This window comes from Myxine glutinosa, chromosome 8 (genome assembly GCF_964187855.1).
Source record: "Myxine glutinosa chromosome 8, kmMyxGlut1.1, whole genome shotgun sequence".
NCBI classification, from domain to species: domain Eukaryota; kingdom Metazoa; phylum Chordata; class Myxini; order Myxiniformes; family Myxinidae; genus Myxine; species Myxine glutinosa.
This window is the reverse complement of record NC_136268.1, coordinates 131,661,534-131,684,435: the sequence shown is the minus strand read 5'-3', so window position 1 is coordinate 131,684,435 and position 22,902 is coordinate 131,661,534. Positions and strand designations below refer to the sequence as shown.

The 22,902-nt window shown below is 41.3% G+C and overlaps 1 protein-coding gene across 1 annotated transcript in view; it reads left to right on the top strand.

Moving 5' to 3' along the window:
• Positions 1–22,902, top strand: part of LOC144893331 (uncharacterized) — a 342,642-nt gene that overhangs the window by 80,035 nt on the left and 239,705 nt on the right. The window contains exon 3 of the mRNA XM_078783734.1: positions 9,708–9,913. Coding sequence (XP_078639860.1) covers positions 9,708–9,913 — 206 coding nt within the window. The remainder of the gene's footprint in view (positions 1–9,707; positions 9,914–22,902) is intronic.

Genomic DNA, 22,902 nt, shown 5'->3' with positions numbered 1-22,902 from the left:
TGCCTGCACCCTAAACAAATGGTGCAGGCAATAGCTCGCCCACTTTTGGGAAGGCAAAAGCAAGCCACCCAGTATAATCCTTGCTCAGGAAGCTGCTTTGGCGACACTGAAGCCCTGTTATGAGTATGGTACATCAGATATCAAATAAAAGTAACAACTGAATAGCAAAATAGAGGGAGGAGGGGATACTCTTGCGAGCTTTTCCAGTGTATATACAGTATATATATACTAAATAAGAGAGCTGTTGGTATGTCTGTGTGTGTCACCATTTTTCTCAGAGATGGTTGAACGGATCTTCATCAAACTTTCGGAGGTTCATCCATGACAGCATGGGAGTGCTTTAGGGCAAAAAAAATGTTTTAGAATTTTTTTGGGGGGGGGTTTTGGATTTTAAAAAATCGCTCTATGGTGCTTAAACCCTTTTGTTTAATGACAGTTATATATAAGTTCACATTCACGTAAATAAATACAAAACAATTACCAGACATTTGAACACAAATAATCAAACAATTCCCGAAGCGGTCAAAGCTTGTGGTAAGGCTTCTTCTTCTTTCTGAACGTCATCATACTTAACTCAGAAACGTGATCAGCAGCATATATTCAACGAAAAGGTGAAATGATGATTTGACATTTGTGATGGATTCTGATTTGGATGTAATTGCTTTTCTATTATATTTGCCCTCATTTTAAAAATGTTAATGTTTCTTTTTTGCTTGAGCAATGCCGGGTACTCCAGCTATAAACACTTATATACTTTACTCGGGGTACAAATACAAATACAACTTTGTCTAGGGGGTATCATAGGCTACGTGGCCGCGGCCTCATTCAGGGGTGTGGGGGCCAGGAGAGGAGCGTAAATTCTCTATGTAAATGTGTACGGTGTAGCGCCACCTGGTGATGATGGCAGAGGGTATCACAATTTCCTTTTTTACCTGTGCAATACTGAGGTTAAAGCACTCTTTGCATGGGTAAATTTTTCCTCCTTTCCTTTCCCCCTCCCCCAAAACAGAGGGGCCTTTCAAAGCCCCCCCCCCCCCCCCCATCAAAGATGTATATGTAGTGTTACGAATTCCGGGTTTATGGGGGTTACAATTCAGGTCATTTCTTATTAATGTATATTCTATTAAAGGTTATTGTGATTAAAGGGTCAGGAGCCCTTCTGGGAAAAACGAGACCGGAAACGAGATCGTGAAGAAGAGGAGGAGGAAAAGGAAGGGCGGCCATCTTAAGCTTCGAGAGCTCCGACGCGAGCGGAGGCGATCGTTACCTACTTTGGAACGGAGTTGGAAAAGCTCGTCTGGCGAGAGGAGTTACCTCATACCTGCGCGGGGTGATTGATTGCCGGTTACGTGTCAAGGTGCCGTGTGGTCCTGGAAGGAACCAAGCGCCCGGCGCTGTTCGCCTCGACGCCTACGAGGGCGTGTACGGGTCGCACCTTGGGCCTGGCGCGCGAAAGAGATTGGAAGGAGACGGGAAGGAGACGGTTGAGAGTTGAGACTGCAGCTCGAGACCGAGCCGCTGAACGTGAAGGACAAGGGTCCGTGCCTCTGTGAACCGAAGTCCGCGCGTCAGGAGAGCGCCGGATTACTGCGGAACCTGCGAAGTCGGGTATCCTCGCTGAGGTTGTCGAGTATCCTCACTCCCAGCCCCGGATTGGAATCGGACCTAGATTCCCCGATTGCTGGATCGACTCGACGTCACCTGGGAGGCGTGCAGAGACATTGGGGGCAAGGGCCGTGAGTGTTGCCACCTATACTATAGATAAGGATTGTATGGAAGTGCTGTAAACGCATTGTGATTCCTGTGCGGGATTTGGGAATATATTGGGGTTTGTTCGTAACCCTTGGTGTGGACTCGTTATTGATTGACTTATTTTCACCCAAGGACAACACATCTTTCTGCCGGGGCTCCCCTCGAGGTTGACCCCGTAACAGTAGTATATCTTTACCCTTCTCTCTCCCTCCCCTACCCCATCCAATTCCCCCACTCCCTTCCTCACCACTCCTCCCCCACCTCCCCCCCCCTCTCGCTCCCTCCTCCCCCAATGCTGGGTACTCCTGATAGTATATACGAGTGTGTGTATATATATATATATATTTACATTTGACGTAACCTTTGCTCAGAAAATATATTATGGAAGCAAAAGCCTTAAAGCATCAAAGCAAGAATAACCGTCACAGGAAAATCTGTCAAAATCTGTCATCGTTGTGCTCTTACAATAGCAACTCAAAACCACATATTATGGTGCGCCGTAATTGGCCAATCGTAATGTAACTGGTGAGCAAGTATGTCTGTTGAGTAATTCCCCAGGCAGGTAAAGCGTATGGATTGTAACGTTGTATTTAATCAGCAGCAAATGCGGATCTTTATGAGATCTTGCAAACCCGAAAAGCTAATTTAGTTTCGACCAACAAGCATAAGCTATAGGTCATGGGTTTTGAGCATGAATTATTGATTAGATAATTAATTCATTTTTTTTTGTCCGTGCTTTGTTTTGTTTCAACACAACAGAAAGCGAGACTGGATGTCTTTGTATTGTGACTTGGAATGCTTCCAGTCGGAATTATTGGACACGCTTATCTCTTTATTGAAGTCTTCAATGCAGTTCAGACACTGGATGTGATTAATTTTTATTTTGTATTTAAGAGCAATCTTGTATATATCTTTTTTCAAATGTCACTGACGTGTCTATGAAGCTCGCTATTCAATCGGCTAACATGTGGGCAAAAACAAATTACTTGGTACACCTTGTTAAAGTTACCCTTCAGGCTCGTGCTCTGATCCCATAATCCAACCAATAGAGTAAATGAGACATTGAAGCTGAACTTAAGAATCAATCTATTTATTATGTAGACAACAATGGTTGATGTTTTCCCCTTTCCTCCCCTCCCCTTACAACATCCTTTATCTTTATTGCATACTCTCCCCACATGCTTGATCCCCTTCCCTTTCTTCTTTTTTCATTGTAAACTAGCTGGAGTACCCGTGGTTCCCGGGCGGGGGAGGGGGGAGGACGTTAGGGGGGGGGGTAGAGGACGGGAAGGGGGAGGGAAGGGGGAGGTGAGGGGAGTTGTTGGATATACTACATATGCATATTTGGGGGGGGGGCTTTGACAGGCCCCTCCGTTTTTTGGGGGGAGGGGAAGGAGGAAAAATTACCCGTGCAGAGAGTGCTTTAACCTCAGTGTTGCCCAGGTAAAAACCGAAATTGTAATACCCTATACCACCATCACCAGGTGGCACTACACATTTACAAAGACAATTTGCGTCCCCCGGCCGGTCCCCCACACACCCGAATGAGGCAGCGGCCACATAGCCTATTTTACCCCCCAGACAAAGTTGTATTTGTATTTGTACCCCGAGTAAAGTATATAAGTGTTTATAGCTGGAGTACCCGGCGTTGCTCAAGCGAAAAAGAAACATTAACATATTTGAAATGAGGGAAAATATAATGGGAAACCAATTACATCCAAATCAGAATCCATCACAAATGTCAAATCATTTCACCTTTTCGTTGAATATATGCTGGTGAATGTGCCGTTGATCACGTTTCTGAGTTAAGTATGATGATGGTCAGGAAGAAGAAGAAGCCTCACAACCAACTTCGACCGCTTCCGGTATTGTTATGCCTCCGCTGACAAAGTCGCTGCAGGCATTATGTTTTCGGGTTGTCCGTCCGTACTTCCGCATGTATGCCCGTCCGTCCGTACGGGCTAAACCTCGCTTTTCTCAGCATCCACGTGTCCGATTGAGATGAAACTTTCAGAGTAGGAGTGACACCCATGCAGAATGTTTTTATGATAATGATGACATCATAGGTGAAGTGGCATAGCAGCCAAAAATGTTTTAATCAAATTCCTTATCCTAAAAATCTGAAATTGCATGCACATGATCTATGACCCATTTGTATTGAAATATTAAATCAATGACATCATAGGTCACTTGGTTTGGCAGACATATTGGATTGAAGGAAAATATTAAATAATTATATCTCTGAAACCGCTCACCCTATCGATGCAAAAGTTTACAAATATCATCTTGCAGCACTGTTGCATGTAGTTTGAAAATGATGTCAAAGGTCACGTGGTTTGGCAGCCATCTTGGATAGAAAAACGAACCTTATCCGATCAACACGAAACTTCACAAACGTGATCCCCTACCCTTACGCATGCAATGATGGCATTGCCCATTGTGGGACTATGCAGAGGCATATTGGCGACACAGTTGCATTGTTCTAGTTTTTTATTATCTGTGTTCAGATGACTGGTAATTAAAAATCCCCCCCAAAAATCATTTTATTTCTATGTTTTTTTGGGGTTTTGCCTAAAACACTCCCAGGCTGATGAATTGATGAACCTCTGCAAGTTTGACGAAGATCCGTTAAGCCATCTCTGAGAAAAATGGTGACACATACCAACGCCTCTCTTATATAGTAGATTTGCTCAATTCAGTCACTTCCACATGCACGTGTGATAAGTAGGGTGCCTCTAATGAGACGTGAATGTTGACTTGCGTAAGTTATGTTAATAGGATTTAACCGTTAAGCATGATTAATATTTTAACAGAATAAATATTTGAGGAAAGATTATGTAAATAGGATTTACTTTAATAAATTAAAGATTATATGATTCGTTCAAGAAGTTCTGAAAACGAAGTACAGTATTCACAATGTTGTCCAAGACATGCTAAGGTTTATTACTAGCTCATCCCCTGTGCAGCCTCGTCCCCTGTATATTTAACATGTGCACTACCGGTCAAAAGTTTTAGAACACCTCAATTTTTCCAGTTTTTATTGGAATTTACGCAGTTTTATTGTCTCAATGTACTCTGAAATTAAGCATAGAACAAATAAACAATTGGAGAAAAAAAAGAAATCACAGAATCATTTTGTTTAACAAAATTTAATTTAAATTTTTGACTCAGCAAAGTAGCCACCTTTTGCAGATATAACTGCCGAACACACTCGTGGCACTCTTTCTACAATGGAAATCAACTATTGTTCGGGAAGCTTTTCCCAACACTGTTGCAGAAGATCCCACAAATGTGTTGCACTTGTTGGTTGCTTTGCTTTCACCCTTCTGTCCAGTTCATCCCAAACCAGCTCGATGGGGTTTAATTCTGGAGACTGCTGGCCATTCCATGATTTGAAGCCTACCGTCTCGTTCTTTTCCTCCAAGGTAGTTTTGACATAGCCTGGAGGTGTGTTTAGGGTCATTGTCTTGCTGAAAGATGAACCCCTGACCAACTAGGCATATACCAGAGGGTATTGCATGGCGCTGCAAAATGCTGTGGTAGCCCTTTTGGTTCAGGGTGCCAGTCAATCTGTGCAAGTCGCCGACTCTGGATCCAGCAAAAGAGCCCCAGACCATCACACTTCCTCCTCCCTTTTTGACAGTTGGTGCCACACACTGAGGAACCATCCTTCCGCCTACTCGACGGCGTACAATAACCCTGCGTGATGAACCAAAGATTTCAAATTTTGATTCATCGGTCCATAAGACCTTCCAGTCTTCAGTGGTCCACTGGCGGCAAGCCTCTTTGGCTCAGGCATGGCTTCATGGCCTAGGCAAGCCTCTTTTTCTTATTTTGCCATCTTAGCAATGACTTTCCTACTGCCACTCGACCTGTCAAACCTGCAGCTCGAAGTCTTCTCTTCACAGTTGAAACTGAGACTTGCTTACTTCGACCAGTGTTAAGCTGTGCTTGAAGCTGTTGTCCTGTGAGCCACCTATCACGCAAGCTGTTGACTCTCAGAAACTTGTCTTCTAATTCTGTTGTGGCTTTGGGTCTGCCAGACCTCTTCCTGTCAGAGTTTCCTCCATTTTCCAAGTGCCTTTTGATGGTGTAGGAAACTGTACTCACTGACACCTTGGCTTTCTTTGCAATTTCTCTAAAGGAAAGACCTACACTTTTAAGGGTTATAATGGTCTGTCTGTCTTCCTTTGTTAATTGCCTTTTTCTTGCCATTATGATAGCAATATACTACTTCCTGCAATGCAATATTGTCCAAATAATGCTTCAGAGGGTGTAATAACAGTCTGTTCCAATACTGCTGTTATACAGACAGGGGGTTTGTAATCAAGTAATCAGCAGAGGTTGGGACGCCTGTAGGAATTGTTTGCATCAACTTTCAAGGCTTAATTTACTTACATTGCTGCAGAACAGCTGTAAGTTGTTAACCCATTACTTGTTCCCTGAAGAAGGCCTTTTTTTTTTTTACAATATAACTGCAATTTACATTGTTTTCCCGTTTTTGCTGACCTAAACCTTTTTTTTAAACCTCGAGCAGTTTACTGCTTACCTTTGTACCATTTCAGGTTATTCACTGGACTTGAATTGTTAAATTTCAATAAACACTGGAAAAATTGAGGTGTTCTAAAACTTTTGACCGGTTGTGTATATAAATATACAAATATATGCATGCATTTAAGCATTGCTTTGCCATCATAAATTGAAAAACTAGAAAGAATCTGAAAATGTAAAGCCCCTTTGCTTCAGTTTGTATGCAGACATCTTTCTCTTCTTTTTTTACTCTGTATGCGAAACTAGCAGAAGTACCAGGCGTTGCCGGGCGAGGGGCGAGGGGTGTGGGGGCGGAGGGGGGGGGGAGTGAGGGGAGTGAGGGGGGGAAGGGGAGAGGAGGGGGGGATGGGGGAGGGGGGAGGGGGCGTGGTGATGAGGGGGGGGGAAGGAGGGGGGAGGGGGGAAGGCAAGAGAGGAAGGGGGTTCATATATATGCTGGTGGGTGAATGGGGTGAATGTGGCGTTCATCACGTTTCTGAGTTAAGTGTGATGCCAATCAGGAAGAAGAAGAAGCCGTACTTCCAACTTCGTACACTTCCGGAATTGTTTGATTTATTTGTATTCAAATGTCTGGTGATTGTTTTGTATTTATTTATTCGAATGTGTACTTGTATATAACTGTCATTAATTTTAAAAAGCTTAGGCACTATCGAGCGATTATTTATTTATTTATTATTTTAACTCCAAAAAAACGATCTTTTTTTTTTTCCAATTTTTTTTTCCTGGCCTAAAACACTCCCAGTTACTCACTGATGGGCCTCTGAAAGTTTGACGAGGTTCCATTCAGCCATCTCTGAGAAAAATGGTGACACAGACAGACACATACACAGACAGACACACACACAGACAGACATCTCTCTTATATAGTAGATATACAGTATATATACAGTCATGGCCAAAAATATTGGCACCCTTGCACTTTTTTCAAATAACTCACAATTTTCTCGAAAAAATAAGTTTAAATTGAAAAATAAGTATTTGGTCTCCACAATTCTTTATTTCACTGTTTATATTACAGAACCTTTGTTTTTGATTAAGAACTTAATATATCCTTTAAAATCGGAATATAAAAATAAATGGCATTGACAAAATTATTGACACCCTCGACAAAATATTTGGTAGCGCACCCTTTGGACAAAATAACTGCAGTCAAGCAAGCGCAAGACAAGTCAAGCAGTCAAGCCATGAATGAGCTTTCTACACCTCTCTACTGGCAGTTTGGCCCATTCTTCTGTGCAAACTGTTCCAGTTCTCCCAGATTTGAAGGGTGCCTTCTTCCCAACTACTGTTTTCAGATCTCCCCACAGACGTTCAATGGGATTTAGATCTGGACTCATTGCTGACCAGTTCAGAACAGTCCAGCCTTTTGTCTTGAGCCATTCCTGGGTGCGTTTTAAAGTGTGTTTGGGGTCATTGTCCTGCAAGACTCATAACCTTTGACATAGACCCAGCTTTCTGACACTGTGTTGAACATTGAGCTCCAAAATGCCTTGGTAATCTCCTGATTTCATGATGCCATGCACACATTCAAGACACCCAGTGCTAGAGGCAGCACAGCAACCCCAAAACATCACTGAACCTCCTCCATGTTTGACTGCACAGAAGGAGTTCTTTTCTTTGAAGGCTTCATTTTGTTTTCTGTAAACATAGAGATGATGTGCTTTACCAAAAAGCTCTAATTTGGTCTCATCTGTCCACAGGACATTCTCCCAGAAGGATTTTGGCTTGCTCAGGTGTGTTCTGGGAAACTCCAGTCAGGCTTTCTCAGCAGTTGGTCCTCCTGAGTCTCCTACCATTGAACCCTTTCATTGAGTTGGTGACGGATTGTGCGAGTTGAAACTGTCGTACGTTGTGTATGAAGGTCAGCTTGAACCTGTTTGGCAGTTGATCAAGGTGCTTTCTCCACCATTCAAACAATCCTTCGCTGCAATCTTCGATCCACTTTTCTCTTGCGGCGACATCCAGGGAGGTTGGCTGCAGTGCCATGGGCCTTAAACTTCCTGACAACATTGCGTATGGTGGACACAGGAACATCAAGGTCTCTGGAGATGGACTTGTAGCCTTGGGATTGTCCATGCTTGGCTACAATCTTGTGTCTGACACACTTCCCTGTTTTTTTTTTCTTTTCTCCATGCTCATTGCGGTACACACAATGACGCAAAACAGCAGAATGAGTCCTTTTCTCTATTCAAACGTGTTGAATAAGTGATTTTTATTTTGTGGGTACATGCAACTCACCACACGTGAGTTCAATTCCATAGTAAAGGAAAATCACTTGCTTGAAATGTAATTATTTCTAACAACTTCTAATAGGTGCCAATAATATTGGCCAGGCCATTTTAGGATTTCTTTGTGGAATAAGCTAAGATTCAGTAGTTTTTTCAGCTTTTTTGTTGTTCTATTGCAAACCAAAGAAATACATATATGTGGATACCAAAATATATTTTTATTTCAACAATTTTCTGGAAGAAATGGTGCATTATTTGAAAAAAGTGCAAAGGTGTCAATAATTTTGGCCACGACTGTACATAGAAACACATACATACACACTTTTTATTTTGACGTGTCTTGGACATTTCTGAATATCATATTTGCAGAATGTCTTCAACACTCCATTTAATCGGAAGTTGATGCCACAGATGTGTGATGGGCCAAATGGCATCTCATTATGTTTTATTTTTCTTGTATTTACTGGTGAATTCAGTTGTATTGACAAGATGTGTTCTAATTGGATTAGTACCTTCTGAGAAAATTATGCTTTCAGCTCAGAAGAGATGATTTTTCCTCGCAGGTGTTTTAAAGGTTATGTTATTTTCGCTGGCAGGATAACTTGGTGGTATGTGCACACAATATTGAATGGTCTAGCCTGTTTAGGAATCTCAAAGCAGCTATGAACTGTTACCCTGGTGTTTTACATTTATGATGATGTATCAATTTCTCACTGTTCATCAGAAGAATGTCATGTCCGAAGATGAGTTTCCCACCACTGAAGGTATTGGAGGGCGTTAAAGATCACACAGTGTCTTTAGTGAGGAGGTGAGTTATCGCCGGCACCCCAAACAGCCTCCAATTTTTTTTCCAATCGAATGTCTGCCTTGGCCAGCTGGTTCCAGGAAGAATTGGGTCCAAACCCTTCCCCTGCTGTGTCCCTATGACGAAATGGGAATAATTTGGCCCATCGTAGGAGAAGAAGAAGGAGAAGAAGAAGAAGCAGTTTTGGGATTTTAAAAATTTGTTTATTAAAAAAGAAGTAAATTCTCAGAGTTAAAAAATATCGAATTATCATGCTCGCTATAATTTTGCGAAACATATTTCTCTATTAAATTGATATTTGTCAGATGATTGCTTGAGTTATGAGGGTTCATTCAGACTTTCCTGCTCTAATTAATGTATGCATTGTGCAGAGGTTTCTGGTCCCAGCGAGGAGGTTGGGCGGGTCGGATGGAGACAAGCCTGGTTGGCCAATGGAACCTTCTACTTCCACATGCGTGATCGCACTGGCGCTGATGACGACAGTTTGCATCTTGCACCCCCGGCTTTTTGGCCAACTGAACGTCCAACAACTCCACCTGGGCAAAGTCAGAACTACGTGCTCCGTGTCTCTGTGATGGTGAGAAATGCAAACATATAATGTAATTTCAAGTTTAAATATCCGATACGTTGTTGATTTCTGATTTTATTTTCAAATGTCCTTGTAAGTTGTTAGCGTGACTTCATAAAAATTCAATATTTATTTTTATATATTTATTTTATTTTTGTATATTCAAAATTAAATATTTAATAAATAGTGATATATTTTAATGTCATTCTCCTGAAAGTAACATTGCATTTGTACATGCTCTACCATGAGCCTTATGCTCCCCCATATTGGAAAAAATCACGTACTTAAACTATTATGGACCTGCGTTTTGACCTTCATTAGGTCAGCCGATAGCAATGTGGCTCTACAGGTCTCGTGTATAATTGTCGGACAATAGTAAGTCAAGAGGGAGATGTATGGACCGGAGTCTTGGAGATTTGTAAGTATAGTAATTGCTGAAACGGACAACCTTGAATCATTATTTATGGTGGAGTGCTTCAATCTCATGTCGTTTCAGCAAAAACAGTATATCTATGATTTAGTAGTCAGGAATTAAGGCAAACTTATGGTCCGTAATCATTGATTTTGAGTAAAGGAATTTTAATTCAAAGTAATTATGGATTCCATTACTTTGATGATTGACATTAGTAGGACTAGTGGTATGGAATTGAGAGAATCTGTTGTTGGCGCCATTTCAAATTATTAGAAGTTTATTGCTTTCAACACGCAGATAGGAAGCAGGTGGATGGAATCCGTTCTGCTAACGGCAAGGGCAAGATAAAATACGAGGCCTGCAAAGCCTGATTATATGACCCGAGTGTTCCAATGCTGAACACTTTTGATTGCCTCGGTGTTGCCGATCATGGATTCTGCTGTTGTAAATGAACCACCTTTAGAGGCCATTTTTCCCCAAAGAGCAGGGGTTGGCCTTTCTCGGGCACCGTGGTCCCCTTTTTGAAGCAATGTTTTATGGCCGGTTGCCCTTCCTGCCGCCAACCCTGTTAGTCGCCTTGTAAATTGTTGTAAATGAGAAAGAATAATAAGAATATGACACCGGTTTTTTGAGGAATGTACAAAATAGACCACTCAGAAAAAAAAGAGTTGGGTTTTTAATGTTGACCTCTGCTGTGCCTTAGACGATACACCCTGCTATGTTGAGATTTGACAAATACTCTAAAGATATCACACGAAACTTCAGCCCAGGTGAACTTCCAGAATAGTGAGGAAGATTATTTGTCACATTTTGATATCCCACACATACATTTGGGGACTGTGGCTTGGAAAACAAGCAAGCTATCTACCTACGCGTGGGACCGAATATATCGGTGCAAGAGAAAGACACCTGGTTGTCCTCAAAACAAACGAAAAATAAATCCCAAGAAACCCATGCACACAAAACGGTCCTCAAAACATGCTCAGAGAGATCGGGACACTTTTCTGGATATCGATTAACGAAACCATCATAACAAAGTATGTGATGCTAAAGTGAAAAAGATGGTCATTGATCCCTCAAGCCAATAACCTGGTGTTATAAAAACGAGTTGGAGAGATTGATGGCTCAAGGTCATAGTTACCTCCACCACCGAAGGTTTGTCTGTCTGTCTGTCTGTTTGTCTGTGAGCAGGATATCTCAAATAGTTACGGAGAGATTCGGACGAAATTTGGTGGCGAGGTTGTGTGTGTGACAAGGACGAATTGATTCGATTTTGGTGTAGATCCAGATACAGATATGAATACTAGGATTTTGAATGTCATCTGAATACAAGGATTTTGAACATACACACTTGTTAAAGATGAGATGAATTCAACATGGAATCGTGTGAAGTACATGACACGCTAACTGCCTGTTTTGTTAAACCATCACAAAACTTCCTTCTTTGCTCATGAAAGAGTAGAATTGTAAATAGTAGAATCACAGACATTCACAAGTGAATGTGATACATCTCCCTGAATTTCACTCCTTATCAATAAATAAAACTAAGAGAGGGAAAAGCATGGATTCGTGCAGCCTTCAATTGTCATTCCCATGTTGACAGGTTATGACCTTTGACCCATGTAAAATCCAAAGTTCTCTTTTCAAAATCTTGTAAAGCAGAAATGAAAAACATGCACAAACACAAATATTACAAAATGCGGAGTGACCACATAAAACAGGTGGTCGCATAATCAAGGTTGTTCGACATCACAAAACTTTGATCTAAGCAAATCCCAATGCTGAGTATTTTGGCAACAAAAGATGGGTGGAAACATAAATTAAAGTTTCTATAAATTACAAAATGTTGGGGATATTACTGAAAGTGGCCACATAAAGCAGGTGGTCACCAAATTAAGGTTATTAAACATTGTAAAATATTACTCTATGCAAACATGAATGCCGAGTATTTTGGCCATGTAATGTTAAAGTGACCACATAATGAAGGTTCACCAATCAGTGGAAATTGGCCAAAGGTCAGATCAGGTCATCGATAGGTTAGCTTCAGCTTGCTATAGGAAGGCAGACATAATAATGAATAAGTTTGGATGCTATTTATATTTAAGGATGACGTTTGACATCTAATTTTAAAAAACATAGCCCTGGTGTTGGCTTAGCGGTTAGGGTGCCGGCTTGGGGTCCTAGGATCCTGGGTTCGAATCCCGGTCGATCGCTGAATTAACACCAGGGGGGCTTACTCAGCCTGTCATCCTTCCGAGGTCGGCAAATTGAGTGCCAGCTTGCTGGGATGAATGATCCCGGTGTGTACCCGGTTTAGAATAGGTACACCATATCCCTACGCATCGTAAGAGCGTGACCAAGGGTTGGCGTCAGGAAGGGCATCCGGCCATAAAAACATTGCCTCAAAACAGGGAAGCATGATTGTCATGGGGCCCGCAAGGCTAACCCCCGCTCTAGCGGGGAAAATGGCCTTAAAACGATCATTCATTCATTCATTTCCAAATATAATTGGTTCAAATTACCAGCATTATGAATTAGGCCAAAAATGATACCTGTTGGATTATGAGATTATCACATCAAACCCTTATATACTCACAAAACAATGAAATAAACTTTCGGGAAGACATCTGATCTGATCTCTTATACCGGACAATCATCATTCCTGGAGAATCTTCTTGTTACTTACTGTGATGATTACAGAGCAAAGCCAAAGGTCAAAACGAGACAAAGTCATAAATACTACACCTGACTTACGCAAGGAAATATGAACTTTGCCAAGACACTTGCAAAAAAGCCGACTTTTTCAAAATACACCATTTCTTGGAATATTTAACGTTCACAGCCCTGGTCGTCGATGCCGCCGGACGAAATCTGGCTAACTGTTGGGACATCTTACAGGGCGGCTAGACAGAGTCGATCGTTGGCTACCTTTGAGGAAATTTCTGGCAGATCAGACAAAGGCGATGTTCCATGAAGGATAGAGTGCTCCATTATAACAGTTCCTTCTCGTGGCACTGCAAATCGATAGGAATATCAGTCTGATCTGTTGTTGTTTGGAATCAAACTCAGAAACAGATAACTCGGAAGGGACCGTGTGCCCAACTGATCACGGTGAGGATAATACAAGGTATACTCAATCTCTGCTCTATTTTGTTTTTCCTATTGACCTCAGGCTCCTGGAAGAGCTTGCTTGGCTCACGTGAGAAGGACAAAGGTATTGAAAGACGTAATTGTAATTTTACCTGAATTACAAGAACATTAGTAGACAAAGTGGAAAAAATAAACTTGGTATATGGGATCTGAACCTTGAGCCCCCAGCATCATGTTACGCGATGTTCAGATGGGCATTCCAACCAGGCCAATCCATAATTTTGACATTGGACAAAATTGCTTCGGTCTCAGCCTTGGATTAACCCTTACCAAGAGACCTATGTCATGTTTAATAAATATCAAGCCTGTAAAAGTATTACAGGAATATATCGCGGTGCCGATGTGGTTCCAGATTTCCCAAAAGAATACCAAACCGAAAAAAGAAGCTTCTATTCCACAAACCGGACATGCGCGCAAACATGCATAGCTTTTCATCGGATGTATAAATCACGCATTTTGCTTCCCAACATCCACAGCAATTCTGCTTTGGTAGGAGGGGAGAGGGGAAAATAAGGAAATAAGAATATTTATTGTGTCTGAGCAAATCCAAACATTGTCGGGATAATTATTCCGAGTTAAACCTGCTTCCTTGCAACCATCGCACTTAGTTGGTATTATGTTATCCGGGCCAGAAGGCAAAAATGCTACAGTCACTTCAACACTGTGTGTTCGCATGAGATAACATTGAAAGCACACTCTGAATTGAACGCAACATTATAGCATCTAGCAAAGCTCTGGCACTGCCCATCCACAAAAATGGAATGTTCAGAGTGAAGATCGCACAATAGTTTACGCTGAACCGAAGCGGAATCTGTTCCATTATGGCTAATGACTCCAGAGAGGATACAAGTTTCACAACTTTAGACACTTTATAATTATCAGCAACCTCATTTTCAAGATTCAAATCAAGGGTCTACTCCCTGGTGCCCATAGTGGGTGGAAATCATGTGTATGCTGAATAAAGTGGCTAATGCCAGGTTGCATATCGGGCTGGCATTGATATATGTATATATATATTCTGTTAGAGGAGGGGGAAATGATGAGATGTGCAAACATTAATTAAGGGTTACTCATACTGATGACAAGTGCACAACCTCCCTTGAGCGGTGGACAATGGGAAGTGCCAGTTACTCTTATGGCACGGCTGGCGGATCTTGTTGGCAGCAGTGACCGGAGATTCTCCATGCATTGGAAAATGGCATCCTTGTAAGAGTGTCTCAGGTTGTTTTTAATCTCCTGGAATTAACCAACAGGAGATATTTAGGTCATTGTCAAACATACGGATCCTCGCTGCAAACAAAGCAGTCTCATGGCAGCCAATGCACTTAATGGGATGCAATCACCTTTCCAGAATTATTTTATTATCATAATATTATTATAATTGGATTATTATTTTTAGTCCAAGCAGATTTTTTTTTTTAAAGGCCAAAAGTGTTTTTCATCAATAAATATGAATTCCCTTAAAGGAACTTCAAGGTATGAGAAGGTCATTAGGCCCATCAAGCCTGCACAATGGTGGCCAGCCTTTGGTCGTTTGTCCGTTTTTATATACCTTTTAAATGCTGAACATCAAGCAAGGAACAAGGCAAACAATTTCAAAAATCTTTGGTATGACTCAGCCGGTGCCAACCTCCCAAATTCAGAGCGGACGCTTTCAGCATTACACCACCCGTTCGTTAAGTTTCTTCCTCATCCTTAAGTATAATATTTGGCACAGACTTCACATGTATTTTTCTGCTGGTGTCACACATTTTATCCAACGGATGGTGAGTTCCATGATGTTCCATTGTAATATGTCATGATTTGGGTGCTGGAAATTTTTGAAAATGGATAAACGTTCTCACCTCCTCGTATTATTGTGAAGAGGTGTAATCTTTCATGCATCTTCCTATTCCATCATGTGCACATCAAAAGTTATAAAAGTTCAAAGTTGCACAAGGACTTTATGGACACCGTGTGGTGATAAACAAAAAAAAATCCTATTAAATTTAAAATGGATATGCATTTGCCATCTTTAAATTTTCTCCTAACAAATGCATCAAAAATGTCCGATGTATATGAGATTATTGAGGAATTTAAGAAACTTCTCATTGGTTAGCCTGAGTGGTGTAAAAGTAGTATTGGACCTCATTTTAAATTTGTGGTCCCAAAGGTCTTCAACTAAAATATATTGTCTGTTGTCTTGCCTTTCTTTATTACAACCTATTCATGCACACACTGTTGCTGACAGTATCTGATAAGATATGGACAAAGTCAGCCAGTTAATCTCCAGAAAATATGCAAAACGTACCATGCCAATGACCCTGTCATTCAGACCTGGTCCTGATAGGTAAATACCTTAAATAAATGAGAATGGGAATTGTGAGCGAGCCAGCATTGGCAGCAACCACAGTGAAGATAATTAATGGCCTTGTTTTTTTATGTGTGTGTGTTTGTGTGTCACCGCTTTTTGTATACAAATATATAGAGCTTTTGATACCTTTCTGCTAAGTATTGTGATGCTTTTTAGAACATTGATGGCTTTATTAATATAAAGTCTGTTGGACACTTTTATTCCAATGACAACCTTTTATTACCATTAACAAAATGGTCAAAAGTCATGCCAAAAACAATACCGAATAAAATCCTTCTTCATTCATAAAATATGTGAAAATTCTGTACTGTTTAGTTATTAGTAGTGGATTGTGCTTACATTTTGCAAGCAGTTAAATAAATCAAATAAATAAAGCAGTTAAATAAAGTTAAATAAATAAAGTTAAATAAATCAAATAAATAAAGCAGTTGAATAAAGTTAAACAAATGAAGTTAAATAAATCAAATAAATAAAACAGTTAAATAAAGTTTAAAAAAAATAATTAAATAAATCAAATATATAAAGCTGTTATATAAAGTTAAATAAATAAATAAGTTAAATGAAGATTGATTGAGAGGGATGAGCTCTCTATATCCATGAAATTGAGGCTCCGAACCTCTTCTGGCTGAGGAAGTGACATGCCCCATGTCCAAGCGCCGCCAAGATGGACACAGAAGCAAACTCTCAGTCCAAGCGCCGCCAAGATGGATACGGAAGCAAACTCTCAGGAGGGAACTGAACACTGTAAAACTGCAAATTTGGAAAGAGGTGGGCTTGGGATTAATGGGGGTAGAAAATATCATGGTTATGGATGTGGGATGATCTGAGATGGAGTTGAACAGCTGTCTTGAAGTCCTGGAGGGAAGAATGTGATTGAAAAGTGTGGAATTTGAATCCACATGTGGAGAAAAAAAGAGTAACTAATGAGTGGAGGTAAACAGTGATCCTGGATTTTGGAAGTTTCACCAGGAAGGGGTTGCAGAGAACTGGGGGTCGGCAGGGGGGAGGGGGGTTTGGGGAGAGGGTGCAAGACCAGAAATTAGGTGATAGAAAACACGGAGACCACCGATCTGTCTGTGATGGGACAATGTGATAGGCCCGTAGACTCAGATTCATCGTGGGAGATTCTAATGGTGTTGAATGCCTTGGTTTCCACAGTGTCAATCTCAGCAAGGTATGAAGCAGGGGAGCCATTCATGAGGGGGAGGGAGTACTCAATCAGGCTGCAGATGAAGGACTTGCAGGTGGATATGAGTTCAGGTGTGTCAAGGAAGGCCCCACCAAATGCTGATGCAACCCACCGAACAAGGAGACAAAGAAGGACTATGTGCACAACTTGCCACAAAACTCGCCAATCCGAAATGCAAGCTGTACATAACAGCTGACAAGTCGAAAGCACTGCAATATATCTTCCCAGACAAATCCATCGTAATAGTCTTAATGTTGTTTAATGGCACAAGCAACTGCATTTACTGACACTTGTAATTTTTTTACAAGTTGTCTCGAGGATTGGCCTTCTTTTCTCGAAGTTACAATTGCCTGTCTTTTTTTTCTGGCATTAGCTGAGCTTTGGCACCCATGTTCATGCAATCTGAAACACAAAAACACTCTTTAGATTGTATGGCTGGCCTTTCTGTAAACATTTTTAGCAACGTCTGGCAATAATAGACATTGCACATGATGAATAAACTAAGCACAAACATTCATTCCACACAGAGCAGAGTATTTGTAAACAGTTTTTGTTCCTGAAATGAAACATTAATAACATTAACTTCGTGTTTCAGTTTGGATTTATTATTGCACTTTTCGACCTATTTCCAAAAATTGCTTTAAACATACGTTTCGCACATTGAACCCATTATGTTGGGTGTACCTACACTTATGACTGGTAGTGCATATTATGTGCACTGGCATGCACTATACATACATGGTCAAGTATATGTGCAACCCATATAGGTGGCAAACGACCATTGTTTCTCACAGGTTGTGCAGTTTCAGCTGTTGTGCTGTGAGGTGTTTTCAATTATGTACACTACTCACGATAAGTTAGGGATATTGGCAGGTTCTTCGGTTTGGTTGATTTTGTGTATTAATTTTGTTGAAAAAAGTTGTTGGTCCTAATTCTATGGTTATTAATGAGTGTGAAAAAACACAGCATTCTTGATTTCAATACCATAACCCTAACCCCTATAAATAAAAAAAACTCACTCCCACAATATCCCCAACTTATTGTGAGTAGTGTATATGCATGTATATATACATCTTGAGACCTGAGGTGTGTATATACTGAGGTGTGTATATAATTATATATATATACAGACTTGGCATTTAATATTTAATGTTTTTTTTGTGGGGGTGAACTTACTTTTCAAGACGACTTCGAACCAAAAGTTCATTGGAATTATGTTGAAATTATTCTAGATTTTGTTAATGTGACCTTTAAAAGAAACAAAAACAACATTTGACATTTCGAAGCAAATAAATTGATCCTTGAAAGTGATGTAAACTGATATCGAACTCAATTCACGGACAGTACTGTGTTAAACTTCTGTGCGTTTTCCAGAAGTATCTCTTTATTTTGCACATTAGCCAAAAAATTTTTTTTAACAAAAACAAAAGTTAAATTACGACTGGGATTACGGACAGTAAAATTACAGTTCAGTACTTCGTGTAACCCCCACGAGCATTCAGGAGAGCACGTACACGTTGAGGCATGCTGTTCACGAGATTTGCCAAGGTTTGGACAGGAATCGCTTGCCATGCAGTTGCAATAGCCTGCTGCAATTCACGCACAGAGGCAGGCTGCTGGTCCAAGTTGTCGATTTGACGCGTTAATTCTGCCCACAAGTTCTCTATCGGATTCATATCCGGGGACATGGCAGGCCACTCCATATGCTCTACACCACGGTCAGCAAGAAAGTGTTGGATCATGCGAGCATGATGAGGCCATGCATTGTCATCTTGGAAGACAAAGTTTCCTCGAAAGGCTGCACGAACAAATGGAAGCAATGTTTCTTCCAGAATGGCCCTGTGCTTGAACTGGTTCAGGTTTCCATTCAGAACAACCAGGTCAGTTTTTGCCCCCTGCATGAAAAGCAGCCCAAACGGTCACCCCACCACCTCCAGCTTGGACTCTTGGCACTATACAATCTTCGTTGTGGGCTTCATGCACTTGTCTGCGCACTCGGACGCGGCCATATTGATGACAGACCAGAAATCTAGACTTGTCACTGAAGATCACATGATTCCAGTGTCCTGGCTGCCATTGACGGTGCTCTCTGGCCCACTGCAATCGGCGCTGGCGGTGTTGTCTGGTCAGACTTGGCTTTCTCAAGGGACGCCTGGCACGATAGCCTGCTTGAACCAGTCGTTGGTTGACCAGCCTTCTGGATACAGGCACATTTGTCAGTTGCTGCCACTCAGCCCTAAGCCGATTAGCTGACTTGGTACGGCCATTGCGGACTAACCAGTGCAACTGGCGATCATCCCTCCTTGTGGTTCTGCGGAGATGTCGTGACCTTGGTATTGGAGTAGGGACACCTCTCTGAGCATTTCGTTTCAGGATCTGAGGATTTCGTTTCAGGTTTTCAGGACCCTTGAGTGCTGCCATACTGCCGAGCAATAGCACACTGTTTCATGCCGGAATTTCGTAAAGCCACCACCAAATGACAAACAACATTGTCGAGTTGACGGACCATCTCCAGGGGAAGCGGCAATAACTTTTGTAGATGTGCAGCAGTTGTTTTCCACGAATACAAGTCTGTATGTATATATATATATATATATATATATATATATATATATATATATATATATATATATATATATATTTATAGTCAGAGCAGAGTAACGATAGTACTGCACAGGCAAGGCAGAGTCAAAATTTAGAGTGAGAATTTGATGCAGAGGGCATGAGTCCAGTGCCTCAGTTCCTCTTCTGTTTCATTCCTACCTGTACCACCTGGGGATCTGTGCATGCCAAGACTGTCCTCAGGACTCTCCCTTCTGTGTATATGGGTCATCACGGCAATTGTTCTGGTACCTTGTCTGCTGATGGTCATCTCTCCCTTGACTGTTTCTTTCTGGCTCTCACTCTTAAGTTCTCTCACTTCAATAATGTTTCTATCCCACTTGATTATTTTATTTCTTTATTTTATTTTAGTTGTTATTCACAATTTCAATTTATTCTTTTCCCTTGTTCCTTAGCTTTCTCCTTCCTGTCCATGGTATATAATTTAGTGATTGTCCTTTGGTATTTTTGGGATTCTGTGTTACTTAGTATTTATTCTTGTACTGGATGTATATCTATTCTAAGATATTCATGAAATCAAGGCGGTGCTACTCATTCACTTATATGGTATAATTAGGTTTAAAATTAAACCATTTCAGAGGTGAGGAGCGCAAGTATCCACCCAACCCATTCAGCCATCCAAGCTCACAATTATACGAGCTCTATACTCAGGACATTGCATAATGCACACCGGAAGTACCTGACATTGTGTTTGAATGTACAAAACGGGAATTTCCTTTCGGGATTAATGTGAAAGACTCATTATTTCAGCCAGTGTTCAAAGCCAGGGCCTCAACTTCTTGGGCAAAAGCTCTTCCACTTTTAGGGTGAAAGCTCTGAGCGAGCTATCGAATCATCGAGACAGAAGCACAACCAAACAAAAAATGTCAAGTACTGGTAATGTTCATTCAATTTTGCAACAGACACTAAAGAGAGGACTAAATGTGAGGCTCTATTCAAAATCTCCTCTGTTGGTTGTACATCTACATTCTACGTCACACCATGTACGTTTCATTTCCTCCAAATATGTCAGCTCTTAGGGTTTTTTTTTTGTTTGTTTTTTGTTTTTTTTGTATACAGAGTCGAGGCTCGTGTTAGAGCTAACATTTATCAAACAAACAAATCAAACAAACAAGCAAACAAAGTATATAAAAAGGGGAGCGGTCGACAAGATGGGGAGAGAAGGGGAGGAAGCACACAAACACAACATTTCAGAGCAGGGACATCGGGAGATCTGTGGGAGGGAGAGGGCTTGGGGGGAGGAGGCGTGGGAAGGGGGGGGGGGGGGGTGGGAGAAATATAAAACACAAGGACACTGCAAGGACTTCAAGGAAGGAAGTTGGTATTTCAAAAAGGTGAATAAAAAAAAAAACCACCTTTAGATGAATATGAGGCAAGAGTACAGATGGTCAGCTTTTATTTCTTGGTTTTTTCTATGGATGTTTTTTTTTTTTGTTTTTTTTTCCCATTGTAGAACAATAACATTTTTAAATGTTCAGTCCCCCCCATTTTAGGTAAGCATAAGTATTGGAACAAATGACTTTCATGTGTTTTGTTGTTGCATTGATAAAAAACCCAAAAAAAAACAACCTTTAGAGGCCATTTTTCCCCACCTGCGGGGGTTGGCCTTTTTCGGGGACCGTGGTTGTTGTTGTTTTTTTGGTCCCCTTTTTGAAGCAATGTTTTACGGCCGGATGTCCTTCCTGCCGCCAACCCTTTTTGTCACCTTTTTACGACAAACAGGGAATTACCATTGAACTGGTACTCAATTTGCCGACCTCAGAAGGATGACAGGCTGAGTCAACCCCCCCTGGCGTTAATTCAGCGATCGACCGGGATTCGAACCCAGGATCCTAGGATCCTAAGCTGGCACCCTAGCCGCTAGCCCAACACCAGGAATCTGGGGTGAAATTAGCAGGGATAGAAAAGATCAAGGTTTTGGATGGGGGAAGATAAGAGATGGTGGTGAACAACTGTTTTAAAGACTTGGGGGAGGAGTGGGATTGAAGAGAGTGAGGGAGTTTGTTCCAGAGGCGGGAGAAAAGAGGAATGAAGGAGTGAAGGTGAGCAGAGAGTCTTGATTTTGGCAGTTTAACCATAAGTGTGTTGCAGGCAGATCTCGTGCGACCTGTAGGAATATTTGGGGGACAGAGCACAGAGAGAGCTGGGGGGGGGGGGGGCAAGGCAAGTCATCAGGAGGAACCTGGATAGGGTCTGGGTTTCAGCTGCTGCTCATCTGCCATCAAACTCATTCAGGCGCAGACAAGTGAACCTTACAAAAAAAAATTGTAACAATTCATCTCTCCATAGACAGATTTAAAAAAAAAACCACCTTTAGAGGCCATAGACAGATTGATGGAGAAATAAGGAAATTGAGATGAGGAGAGAGATAAATGAAGCACACAATATATACTAGCACAATTCACAGCAACTTACAGTGAATTTGGATTTTTTATCAATCACAAGTAAATGGAATTGCTTCGGTGGCTGACGATTTGGAATGCGATGAAGGTGCAGATGGTGGAAACAATGATTCGGCTGATCCAGATTACTCTCCTGATGTTGAAACAGCTGGACCAGAGTTGTTTACCCAAGAGGAGCTCAATGATCTCATAAGAGATCTAACACTTCCCAAAGAGAAGGCAGAACGTCTTGCCTCAATACTCCAAGAGAAAGGACTACTCGATGACAGCGTCAAAGCATCTTACTATCGCTGCAGAAATAAAGCTCTGGCGAGAATGTTCACAGTTGATGGTCCCCTTTGCTGTTGCAATGATAGAGTATAGATGGTCTGTTTTGTACCCTATCTCAAGTACACATGTCATCTGAAAGGTTTATATTCATTGATTCACCCAAAAGAAGCCTGAAAGCTGTACAACTACACTACAGGAATCAGAAACCTTGCATTCCCATTGCACACACTGTTCACTTTAAGGAATCTCATGAAAACATGGGCATACTTCTGGATGCCATCAATTACAACAGTTACAATTGGAGCATCTGTGGGGATCTTAAAGTTATTGGCATGCTGATGCGATTGCAAGGAGGATTCACTAAGTACTGTTGCTTTTTATGTTAATGGGACAGCAGAGCAACAGACCATCATTACAGCAGAAGAGAATGGGGTCAAAGAGTCACATATGAGCCAGGCAGTAGCAGCGTCCAGCATGTACCACTGGTAGACCATGGGAAGATTCTTCTTCCTCCCCTTCATATAAAGCTGCGATTGATGAAGGCATTTGTCAAACAAATAGGGAAAAATCACTCAAGAGGCTTTAGATACTTGGCAGAAA